We start from the raw sequence: 13,213 nt of genomic DNA, 5'->3' as shown, positions 1-13,213 counted from the left end.
GGAGTTCTTGAAGTACCTGGCTTCTTCCCCCCACTTATTGTATATTCCTTGAGTTGTTCCAATTTAAGAAGCAACCTAATTTTGGTTTTAGCAGGCATTTGTGTGCGAGGGGGAGTGAACTAATTACATCAAGTGAGTAGAGAAGTTAGAATTTCTCATGTGGTACATAGTTTTTAAGTATATTAATGCTTCTAAGTTTTACACATGAAAGGCTTTGTAGACACCACGACCATCATCGCGAGTTTTATTTTGGTAGCAGGATAGGGGGATGGAGGAGAGCTTAAGCTGCAAGGGGGTCGTGGCTGATTTAACGGTGTTGGACCCAGCGGGGCCAGTGCCCGCGGCAGCAGGGCGGCATCAGGCAGACGCATAGGCCACAAATCCAGAAGCTGGTAATGGTCGTCCAGGAAGGAAAGACTATCCTGTTCAACAACAAAGTAGGAGGTTTCAAAGTAGAGGTTGGGCGGTAGTGGCCCCATCACCTTGACCTCGCAGGTGCATGCATGGCGTGGGTGGCTGCCCAAGCCTTTGCTGTCGAAATTGGCATCCCCACCCCAGATTTGCAGTCAAAAATGTGAACGCTAGTCGCACGAGTACTGCAACTTGAATTCCTGCACTAGAAAGCCGCCGCCGTCCCCGCAACTGTTGTTAGGCATGCTTGTATTGTGCTGGCCAAGGCCGCCGCCTACTCCGTCGTTATCTTAGCCCCCTCCCGCTCCAGCAGTTCTTGCACCTTTCCCCCATCCACTCTCTCAACCACAGCTTGCGCCATCGCACCTCCCCTTCTCTCTCTCTCTCTCTCTCTCTCTCTCTCTCTCTCTCTCTCTCTCTCTCTCTCTCTCTCTCTCTCTCTCTCTCTCTCTCTCTCTCTCTCTCTCTCTCTCTCTCTCTCTCTCTCTCTCCGTCTCTCTGTGTGGCATTTCATTCCTAATCTACCGCTTTTATAGAGCTCTACTTTGAAGGGGAATCGTATCAATACCAATGCACGTGTGTGTAGGAATATATTCTTGCTCAATGCTCACAATACCCGCTCATGCTTCCTGCTTACAATGACTACGCACAAGCATGGCGCTACCTTTATCTTCAAAGATGGACGGAGAGAGAGAGAGAGAGAGAGAGAGAGAGAGAGAGAGAGAGAGAGAGAGAGAGAGAGAGAGAGAGAGAGAGAGAGAGAGAGAGAGAGAGGTGCCTCCGATTGATTTTAAGGCCCGTGGGAATATATTCTTGCTCAATGCTCACCATACCCGCTAATGCTTCCTGCTTACAATGACTAGGCATACGCATGCTGCCTTCATCTTCACAAATGGAGACAGAGGGCCAACATGCCTCCCATTGATTTTAATTGAAGATTTTTTGGAAAGTGAATGGTTGCAAACCTTAGGGACGAGTCGTACCAAGTCTAGCAGGGGAACACACTTCTCGGATTCACCTTTTTTAGCAGTGATATGCGTTTCTAGTAACCCCGCAAGCATTCTACTAACCCCTTCATTTTTGAAGGGAGTACGCTATCATCCCAGTGAAGAATGCAGCAGCGCTTTTGTCTCGTGCTTCAGCCAATGACATTTCAACCACGTCTCTGGTTTTTTATTGACATATGTCCATCCCACTTTCTTTCCCACAGGCGCAATCAGCTATCTCCATTTTCCCCACTACCCGTGCAAGCCCAAGGTGCGACTCGGCTCTTACTAGGAAACCTCTGATTACGGCAAAGGACAATAAGCGTCCTTTCCCATCTGTGAAGCGTCGTGGGGGAGGGGGCCAATCGTTAGGAAACATGTGCCAAGGCAATCACTGATCAGCGCTCAATAGCAGTGCTCAAATTATAGAGCGTGTTCAAATTATGGAGCCAATGATTGGCTGCATGGATCCAATTTTCAAGTGTTGACATGGCAACGAGCATCTTACATTGAGCAAAAAAAATCCCACTCAGAAAGGCCTTTAGAATCTAGATGTGTGGTTGGGAGGGCATGGTCTCCGACATGCACAAAAAAGATATAGATATAGATGTGAGGATCCTCTCTCTCTCTCTCTTCGGCATTTCATTCCTAATCTGCTGCTTTTATAGAGATCTGCTTTGAGGGGGAATCATGTCAATACCAGTGAGTGTGTATGTGGGACTATATTATTGCTCAATGCTCACTATACCCCCTCATGCTTCTTGCTTACAATGATTGTGCGCATGCATGATGCCTTCATCTTCATAAACGAGAGAGAGAGAGAGAGAGAGAGAGAGAGAGAGAGAGAGAGAGAGAACAATTGCCCCCAATTGATTTTAATTGACGATTTTTTCAAAAGTGAATGACAAAAGCCTAGAACCTTACTAAGAAACCTGAAATCTCTTGTGGTGTAGGGAAAGGATGCTTAATGTCCTTTCCTCGTAATCAAGGCAATCGTCGGAGACCGAGAGCACTCAATACGAGAAAGGACAATATAAGCGTCCTTTCTCGACCACCAAGCATCAAGAGGCAAGAGGGCCTAGTCGCTCGACGCTCAGTAGTAGTATTTACATTGCGAAGCATGTTCGGATTATGGAACCAATGATTGACTGCATGGCTCCAATTTTTCAAGTGTTGATGTGGCGATTATCTGCCGATGGACAAAAAAGTTACCGCTCAAAAAAGCATGTATATGTGTGGTGTTAGGTTTCAAGCCAGTGGCCCGTGGCCGGCTTGGTCGGGCACCCGCCCATTAACATTATTGGCTATATTGCAAGGAATAAGGAGAGAGAAGAGTTCTTCTCTAAGATCCACCAAAATTGTTCTATACGCTCCTTCCCCTTCCCCCTTCTCGCCTTCCCTCTCTTGCACTCTCCGTATCCGCTCCCACAAAGTGGTATCAAAGCTCAGGAGCTCGTTCGATCCCGACTACACCCCGCGCGTGCAACAAAGTGTTGAGCAGAGTCAAGAAGTGAGGCTCTGTAGCTCGGTAGCTCTGCAAGGATGGACAGAGTAGGTAATCGAAGCAACAAAGTGTCGAGCAGAGTCAAGAAGTGAGGCTCGGGAGAAAATCGAGCAAGATGGATTGGCGAAGCCTTGCAATGGCTAATCAGGTGGCGAGATGAAAATAGAATCGGACCGTGAGGAGTGAAAAGCACCGAGCAGGTGAGCTGAAGGAAGGAGGAATCTTGGAGAGATCTTGGAAGCTCTCTCTAAGAAATCGAGAACCAGTCGGAGGCAACAGCAGGCAAGCACTTGCAAGAGTGAGGGAAGCGTGAGATCCAAGGCGAGCTGAGCACCGAGCAGAGAGCCACACACACACACCCGATCGTCATTCGGTCTGCATACCTTCGTCAGTTTTGATAGTAAAAAAAGATTTGATTTATACTATATTGTGTGCGAGCTACCGCTCCCACCATTCTCGACAAATCTGGTTCGAGGCTCGCTCACACACAACGAGTTGAGAGAGAGAGAGAGAGAGAGAGAGAGAGAGCGAGCGAGTGAGATCGAGAGAGAAAATAGGGCTTCGACACCACTCTCGAACATCAAGAGAGTGGGTCGCTTGTCTCGGCATTGGAGACTCCCGCTGATAGTGGGAGGTTGCCTCAACATCCGCGATTCGCATATTAATGCTTCTAAGTTTTACACATGAAAGGCTTTGTAGACACCACGGCCATAAGTAGCAGGATAGGGCAATGGAGGAGAGCATAAGCTCCAAGGGGGCCAGGGCTGATTTAACGGTGTTGGACCCAGCGGCCAGTGCCCACAACAGGGGCGGCATCAGGCAGATGCATAGGCCACAAATCAAAAAGCTGGTAATGGTCGTCCAGGAAGCAAAGGTTGTCTTGTTCAACAATAAAGTAGGAGGTTTTGGAGTAGAGGTTGGGCGGGAGTGACCCCATCACCTTGACCTCGCAGGCGCTTGCATGGCTTGGTTGGTTGGCCAAGCCTTCACCGCCGAAATTGGCATCCTCGCCCCAGATTTGCAGTCGAAAATGTAAATGCTGGTCGCACGAGTATTGCACCTTGAATTCCTGCATCAGCAAAGCTGCCGCTGCCCCCGTAGCTGCTGCTAGGCGCGCTTGTATTGCACTAGCCAAGGCTATCGCCTGCTCCGCCGTTATCTTGGCCCCCTGCCGCTCCAGCAGCTCTTGCACCTTTCCCCCATCCACTCTCTCAACCACAGCTTGCGCCATCGCACCTCCCTCCCTCCCTCTCTCTCTCTCTCTCTCTCCCTCTCTCTCTCTCACTCATTCACTCACTCACTCACTCACTCTCTATGCTGCATTTCATTCCTAATATGCCGCTTTCATAGATCTCTTCTTTGAAGGGGAATCGTATCAATACCAATGCGTGCGTGTGTGGGAATATATTCTTTCTCAATGCTCACCATACTTGCTCACATGCATGTTGCCTTCATCTTCACAGACGCGGAGAGAGAGAGAGAGAGAGAGAGAGAGAGAGAGAGATAGATAGATTTTATTATCGTCCTCGGAGGTCAAATATGACCTATGGGACCAAAGTTACATGTGATGTAGTATGTGTATGGCTGATGAGTGACTCTCGATGCTCCAAAATTGTAGTGATGAGAGTCGCAATGGAGAGCCCACACTTTGGCTGGGAGAGGAACGTTTGTAGGTCTAAGTTATGGCTGAAAATGTGAGAGAAGCAAGTTCGGATGTGATCAAAAGCTGAGCACTCTAGTAGTGTGTGGTACTCAGACTCTCGAACTTGCAGTGAGCATAATGTGTACAATCGATTTGACTCTTCTCCATTGCCCCAACGCCCTATCTTGCATCGAAGGAAATGGGAGCTAAGCCGAATTGCTGCGATAGTGCGTATTGCGGACAAGGGAATCGGCTCAAGCATGTAAGTGTGAGTACGGTTTCCTCTCTCAGTGAAGAACATGGTTTTGTAGTTGGGGGCAATATAGGTGGTGTAATGTATAAAGCGTGACCCACCGGATTTCTCCCAAGCCGTAATACATTGGCGTTGTAGAAAAGCTTCATTCACTTGAGAGTCAATTGAAGCATCATGTAGCAAGTGTAATGCATCCCATCTCCCAAACCACTTCTTTATGTCTTGCATCCATCCCGTGCTCAAGATCTTGCATTTATGCGTCTTTTGAACTTTTTTGCTTGCTTCCCATGCAATTGTAGGAAGTCGATGTGAGGGGTTTTGACGCATCTTTATCATGTACTCCACAACCCTTTCCATGCCCATAACCTCATTTGGAAGAGATCCCGACTCAAGAAGTAGGATCATATATGGTGTTTGTGTCTTAACTTGGAGAAAGTTTGTAAGAAAACGCTTTTGGACATTCTCAAACTCTTTCCAAGTAGACTTTGAGATGCTCCCGCCCCACACTTCAACTCCATAAAGAAGAACCGGTGTCACCAATGCATCAAAAAGATACTTCTTGAGAACCCAACACTTGATGTTTCCCGCATTACACATGTTCTCAAATGCATAATATGCTCTCTTTCCCGCTTCCAAACGACGCATAGCACATTCATGCCACTTGTGATTGGATGGAACCTCAAGGCCAAGGTACTTAAAGCTCTCAACAACTTCAAGTGTCTCGTTGTTGTACACAATGCATGGCGTCTCCTTATGGTTGGTTTTCACAAGCATAACCTTTGTTTTGGATTCATTTACAATCAGCCCACTATGCAAGCAAAAGTTCTCAAGGACAACCATAAGCTTTTGTGCATCTTCTAAAGTGTGTGCTAGAAGCACTACATCATCTGCATACAACAAAAGCATGATTACCGCATTGCAAATAGTGACCTCTTCAATGCCTTCTTCTTGTATAAAGTCAAGTACCATTTGTTCCAATTGATCGATGCATAGACCAAAGAGAGTTGGTGACAATGGACATCCTTGTTTAACCCCAATAGTGCTTACAAAAATTTATGAAATTTCTCTTCCCATGCGCAATTGACAAATCACCTTCTCATAGATTCGAAAAACCGCAAGCATAAACTCACTTGGCACTTGGAGTTCTTCCATCCTTCTCCACAAATTGTTACGTGGAATCATATCAAAGGCTTTCTTAAAGTCCACAAAACAACAATACAATCGCTTGCCTTTCAACCGACTTTCCTCCATGAGAAAACGAAGAGTGACAAGATGATCAATGGTGCTATGGCATCGACGAAAACCCGTTTGTCCCTTTGCACGCTTGTCATTCTCTTCAGCCCAATCACTCAATTTCATCTCCATTATGCACCCAAACAACTTTTCCATAAGAGACCCAATCATTATAGTCCGGTAGCTGCTTACATTCTTTACATCCCCTCCTTTATGCAAAGGCTTAACCCAATTAGTACTCCAATCATAAGGCATACCATGTTGAAGTGCAAGGTTGAACATATCACACATCCACTCATGGGTAAAATCTCTCGTCCATTTGATCATCTCCGGCTTGATACCTTGAAGATCTCCCGCTTTGCGAGTGGCCAACTTTTCAAGCCCACCGCATACATCCTCAATAGTAAAAAAAGACGGCATACATGGGAGTGAACCATAAAATGGCATTTTTTCAGTATTTGCTTGCTCATATAATTGCCTACAATGTGTGTACATATCCACTAAACTGATCAAGTTACAAAAATTCTCAACCCGCTTGCCTCTCAAGTTTCTCCAAAATCTTCCACATGCATGTGCCTTTTCTTGGACTTGAAATTCTTGTTGCTTTACTTCCCATCTTCTTCTCTTCTTTGGAATCAATGCCTTGTATGTATGCAAATGACTTTGATAGTTGTCTTTGTCCATAGTTGCATCAAGCTTTATCAAGGACTTTCGAGCATCTTGACATTCTTTATCAAACCACGTTTTGCGTGATCTATCTTTGTTGATACCATGGAGATGCTTTATGGCAAAGAATTCTTCTGCACAAGAACAAATAGCTTTCTTGAAAGCTTCCCATTTAGTTTCCAATGGTGCATCACATTGAAGCTTTGTCATCCATAATTTTTGCTCAACCATTTCAATGTACATTGGTGCCCGTTTGAAATCCATACATAGTGATAACTTCTCTTTCCTTTGGCTGAGATTATCATGCTTAGTTGCTTCTCCATATGAAAGGTCAATACATAAGGTGCGATGGTCGGATTCCGGGGTCCATTGACCAAACATAAAACTCTTTATGCGATACATGATGGCTTCAAAGAGTAGCATATAGTCAATCACACTATCCCCATTATGTCTCCTACATGTAAATCCATTGGTTCCACTCCACAAAGATACACCATTGGCAATGAGCATACCCGTGCTATTACACATGTGTAAAAGTAACTTTCCATAGTGATCCGGCTCTTTCTCATCCATTGAAGTACGATCATACAAGTGAACTTCCTCCAACTGCCTTGAAATGTATGGCATATCAAATTGTTGAGTATCATGTTGTAATGTTTTTGTGCGAGCATTCATATCCCCAAATACAATAACATCACCTTCACCTTTGAAATAAGCAATGTCCTCTTCCAAATCAGAAAATGGTTGATCTCTATCCATGCAAGCATAAAAGGGAGAATCATGATGAGGAATGTAGCAACCAGCTACAAAAATGGGTGCTCTTTTTGGTGTCATAATTTTCAGCCATACATAACGTTTGTACTTGTCATCTTTCACAATTGATACAAAATCTTCCAATCCTTTCTTAACGATACATGCTAACCCTCCTTGTCCTCTTCGTTGCTTGAGATTCTTTGACCACATCAATGAATGTACATTGTAATCCTCCAAGCCGTTAATCCTTTGTGTATCATGCTCCCAAGTTTCAACAAGAAGTACAACATCGGCTTTGCTTGTTAGTTCATCAATGCCAACCCTCGCATTCCATGGGTATCCATTACAATTCCAAAAGCATATTTTCAATTGTAACTCGGTCTCATAGGTCACACATCCCTATTTGCTTGAGAGACTTGCCTCCTCCTTGGGCACATTTTCTTCATGAGAGATCTCCTTGTTTTTATTATTCTTTTCCTTATATGCCTTGCGACACATATTTTGTTGCTTAATAGTGCGGTCTTCACATACAAAACATTTTGTATCCCTCAAATAGATCCAACTATTATCAACGATAATCTTTCGCTTGGTCTCATCCGGCATGGTGCATACAATTGGCCGTTCTCCCGAGCGAGGAGCTCCTTGCTTCCCCACTCTATGTGCTCCATAGACCATAACTCCGGACATGCCAAAGTGGGTTTTGAAGAAATCTTCAATAACAATGGCAAGAGAAGGAGGTGTCTCTAACTTCTCTTTGGGAATTCCACGAATAACAATGTTCTTGGAACGTCGCTCCCATTCCTTCAACTCCTCCACATCCACATTCTCAACATTCTTTGTTTGAACCATAGCTTGCATGAGTGAGGAATTAGAAACCACATTGCTACCACATACATCAGCCCAAGACTTGTTTGTGCATACATTTTTCATGTCGCATACATCCCGGCTCATAGTGTCAAATTTCTCCTCTTTCAATACATGGTCATGCTCTACTTTGCTCATCCGCTCCTTCAAAGCATTCAAGTCCACAAGAGAGCGTTTACATTCCTTGACTTCCTCTTCAAGTTGCATCAAACGTGTTGTTTGCATCTCAAGTGTCCTCTTGAGATTCTCATTCTCAACCACAAGTACCCTTAGTGTGCCATTCTCCATTGCAAGTGCTCGTAAGTCTTCGCCTTGTTTGTTTACGGTCTCTTGCAATGATACCAAGTACGCCATGATCATGGTTTCCGATGTCGTTGGTTGGGTGGTTGTGTTGCTATCTCCACACTTAGGAGATTTTGGATCATTTTCCACAATGGTTGTGGACCTTGTTGAAGAAGAAGAACCCTTGCGAGTGCCGGAAGACATTGTATGTAAAATAGAAGATGAGAATCAATTTTGTTGAACCTGCTCACTTCGGAAATGCTGCTACAAAAATGCCTTCCATAACTCTGAAAATTTCTGTCTTTACATCAATGCGTAGAGGACTTCGTGCTCTTAGATTGAGGCTATAGATCACCCAAATCGGAGTTCGGATGAAGAAGTTATGATCAAAAGAGTGGACTGCTGTCTACTAGGTCAAAAAACGGCTGCGTTTTTTGAGAGAGAGAGAGAGAGAGAGAGAGAGAGAGAGAGAGAGAGAGAGAGAGAGAGAGACAGAGAGAGAGAGAGAGAGAGATAGAGGTGCCTCTGATTGATTTTAAGGCCCGTGGGAATATATTCTTACTCAATGCTCACCATACCTGCTCATGCTGACTTACGCACAAGCATATTGCTGCCTTCATCTCCATAGACGGAGAGAGAGGGCCCAGATGCCTGCGATTGATTTTAATTGAAGATTTTTTGGATAGTGAATGAAAAGAGGTTAGAAACCTTACTCTCATTACGGGAAAGGACAATAAGCGTCCTTTCCCATCTGTCAAGCATCCTGGGAAACATGTGGCAAGTCAATTGCTGATCAACGCCCAATAGCAATGTTCAAATTACAGAGCGTGTTCAAATTACGGAGCGAATGATTGGCTCCATGGCTCCAATTTTCAAGTGTTGACATGGCAATGAGCATCTTACGTTGGGCAAAAACTACCCCACTCAGAAAGGCATGTAGAATCTAGATGTGTGGTTGGGAGGGCCTGGTCCCCAAACTTGGCAAAAATGATATAGATGTAAACTTGAGGATTCTCTCTCTCTCTCTCTCTCTCTCTCTCTCTCTCTCTCTCTCTCTCTCTCTCTCCCCCCAACGTTTCATTCCTAATCTGCCGCTTTTATAGAGATCTTCTTTGAAGGGGAATCATATCAATACCAATGCATGTATGTGTGGGAATATATTATTGCTCAATGCTCACTATACCCCCTCATGCTTCTTGAATACAATGATTGTGCACACGCATGCTGCCTTCATCTTCATAGACGAGAAGCGAGAGAGAGAGAGAGAGAGAGAGAGAGAGAGAGAGAGAGAGAGAGAGAGAGAGAGAGAGAGAGAGAGAGAGAGAGAGAGAACAGGTGCTTCCAATTGATTTTAATTGAATATTTTTTCAAAAATCAATGAAAAAAGGCTAGAAACCTTACTAAGAAACTTGAAATCTCTTATGGTGTAGGGAAAGGACGCTTATTGTCCTTTCCTCGTAATTATCAAGGCGATCGTCGGAGCCCGAGAGCACTCAATACAAGAAAGGACAATAAGCTTCCTTTTCTTGTGCACCAAGAATCATGGGGAAGGGGGACCAGCTAGTCCCTCAACGCTTTGTAGCAGTATTTACATTGCGAAGCGTGTTCAAATTATGGAACCACTGATTGACTGCATGGCTCCAATTTTTCAAGTGTTGATGTGGCAAGTGATATTCGGAAATGACATGCCAGGTGGGGTAGCCTCTACACCACACATAGCCTAAATTCCTCAAGCATCATTTCAAACGAGGGGTAATCCTATAGCTGTAAGGGGCACCACCCAACATAAGTGCGGCTAAAACGCAGACATAGATGACCTAGGGTGGCAGGAGTCAGATGCCATACAAGGGAAGAACCATCCCACGGGTATGGGGAGAACAAAGCTAAAGAGAAAATGGACTCAAAGATCATGATAAAATTGCACACTCTATTGATGGTAATGATACTTACAAATGGTGATCTTGGATGATAACCAGCCTTGCTCCTGACACTGGGGGTACACGATGGAATGCGAGCGCCATATGGTGCATGGCGAACCTAGGAGTTATCGATGTTAGCATGTTAGCGGGGGGTTAGTTTAGGGAAACATCAAGATGATGTAGCCACCGGCGACATTGATCACTAGCGTCTAGAATGGCCCAGGGTAACCTTGTGTGGGTGCACTCAATCCTAGTGTGGTCATGCTGCCTTGCAAGGTGATAATGAGTGCTTTATGTGCATGGGATGATCATGAATCAACCATGGTGTGGGTGGAGACTGGTGGTGGTGGTGATGTTGCCAATGTTTAAATGCCCATGCTTGCAACAAACATGACACCGTGAGCTCCCTAGCTTGTGAGGTGCATTATGTGCTTAGTGGTGTATGGAATGTAGAGTGCATGGAGTCTGGGTGGTGCCTCCAGTGTGTTATATCTCCTCCTTTGTGCTTAGTGGGGGCCTCTTTATATAGGCCTGAGAGGTGGTTCTTACCTAATGGTCCTTGCAAATACCCACTGGTCACTGTAGAGAGTCTAGATGCCTCTCTAGTGACTCAGACGTAGAGAGGGAGAGAAGGTAGAGATAGAGAGAAGGGTGGGGAGTTTTTTTACAATTCACTAGCCGTTGGCTAGGTTATTAGAGAAGAGTGGAGATCGGGGAATTTACAATGGGTGTTGTTGTATCTTGTTAAGGGGGTTAGACCAATTCTCCTTATGCATCATTGTATGATAGATGCCTTTAGAATGCGGTTTCCATAGGAGACTGCTTCCGGGCCATTTCCAGGCATTCCAATCAAACTCCTATTCACAGATTGGCATCACTACATTGTCAAGATCTTTCATCACTTTGTTGACAAGCAAGAACTCCAAGCTATTAAGTTGGTATTGGGTAACCAACACGTCAATGGTTTTCTCAGTTAGTGTCCCAAAAGTGCCCAAGTCGATTCAGACCCTTATTATTTAGCTTCCTGGCTATTTCTATCCAATAGGGATTCTGGTAGGTCTATTACTTTGGAGAGCCAGGGGGACCAATGTAAAATGGAGTTCTTGAAGTATCTGGTTTCTTCCCCCCACTCTTAGACTCCTGCTACTCTATTGCATTTTCTTACCAATTCTCCGGAGCTGCCCCCCAGTCTTAGGGTAGACCACGTCGGGGCTAATAGTTTCCACCTTTTAAGCCAAGTTTAGCTGCTTCTATCATATCTTTGATCATGACAACCCAAACTTGATCCTGTTTGGCCAAGGAAACAACAAATTTGGCACAGCAAGCCTCTGCATGGGCCACAGGGTTGAGAACTCCGAGGCCTCCTTGGTTCACCGGTCGAGCAACTGATTCCCAACAAGCCCATTGCCATGGCCTGGAGGATTTTGTGTTGTTTTTCCATAGAAACCTTTTTACTGGTTTTAAGAACTCTTCCCAGTGACATTTACACATCTTGAGAAGCGGGCTAGTGAAGGCAATATAAGGGATCATAAAGGCATTAATCACTTTTATCCGACTTGGGAATGGAACTCAAGAGCATACTCCCACCTACTCATTTTTTATTTGATTTTCTGAAGCACCCACTCAAATCTTTGCTTGTGAGTTGTGTCCACCCCCAAGGGGGCTCCCAAATGTCTGAAGATATGTCCTTTTGTGACAATCTCCCCCGACCAATCAGAAGGGTCAAATGAGTCATTTTTCGACAAAGAGATTAGCCTTGACTTCTCTATATTACATTGGGACTCCGAAGCTACTGAGAATATTTATACAATCTCCAGAGCTTTCCTGATAACCTGGGGGCATGCCTTCAAAAAGAGGAGACAATCATCTGCAAAAAGTTTTGCTAGTAGTTGGCTATTTCCTGGTAAAGCCAGGCCTTGCAGGTCCCCTCGTTCCGCACTAGCTTCTAGTGTCATGATTAAAGGATGTGATCCTATGGTGAAAAGCAAGGGGGCCAGAGGGAAACTTTGCTTAATGGACCTTTTGACCTCAAACGAGCCCACAATTCTATCGTTAAATAGGAGCTCTAACTGGATTCCAGTACCCAGTACACGTACCAGTCGACATAGGCGAGTCCCAAAGCCCAGAGCTTTCATGAAGACTTCTATATATGTCCATGTTATTCTGTCATAAGCCTTATCCAGGTCCAACTGCAGCAGAATGCACTCTTACTTTGTGAAAGTTGCGTATTCGATGCCCACCATTGCTTCCAAGATGTTATCGTAAATGGACCTTCCTTTGACAAACCCATGTTGATGGGGAGAGATGATCTTGGTTAGTAGGGGGCCTAGTATGAGGGCTACTGCTTTAGCAATAATTTTGTAGGCCACCAACATCATCGTTATGGGAGCCAATGCTTTAGTTGAGAACAACAAATCTATTTTGGGATGGGTTTGATAAGCCCTCTCTTAACACTTATCTCCAACGACCCTTTGACAATGGCTTTATCGGCCAACCTTGGGACTGACCAAAATTCTCTAAAGAATTCCATCGTCATCCCATCCCAACCAAGGGACTTCTCCTTGCCAAGGGCTTGCAATGCTAGCAAACATTTGTCTTCAAAAAATGCCCCTTCCAAGCAATTAGCTTATGAGTGGGGAATCTTCTTCTTGACACTGTGAAGTACGGTCCCTCTAGCTTCTTCCACTTCCTGGAACTGGA

General features: G+C 44.9%; 1 protein-coding gene across 1 annotated transcript; it reads right to left on the bottom strand.

The window, feature by feature from the left end:
* Positions 1-3,299: 3,299 nt before the first annotated feature.
* LOC147464637 (uncharacterized) lies at positions 3,300-4,194 on the bottom strand. The gene has a single exon (XM_086509829.1). It carries the CDS (start codon positions 4,130-4,132, stop codon positions 3,671-3,673), a length of 462 nt encoding a protein of 153 aa, XP_086365955.1. The 5' UTR covers positions 4,133-4,194; the 3' UTR covers positions 3,300-3,670.
* Between the last annotated feature and the right edge of the window lie 9,019 nt (positions 4,195-13,213).

The sequence above is a fragment of the Adiantum capillus-veneris genome, chromosome 1 (genome assembly GCF_014529385.1).
Source record: "Adiantum capillus-veneris isolate H3 chromosome 1, ASM1452938v2, whole genome shotgun sequence".
NCBI lineage: Eukaryota > Viridiplantae > Streptophyta > Polypodiopsida > Polypodiales > Pteridaceae > Adiantum > Adiantum capillus-veneris.
The sequence above is the reverse complement of the archived record's forward strand: the minus strand, read 5'-3'. Positions and strand labels throughout refer to the sequence as shown.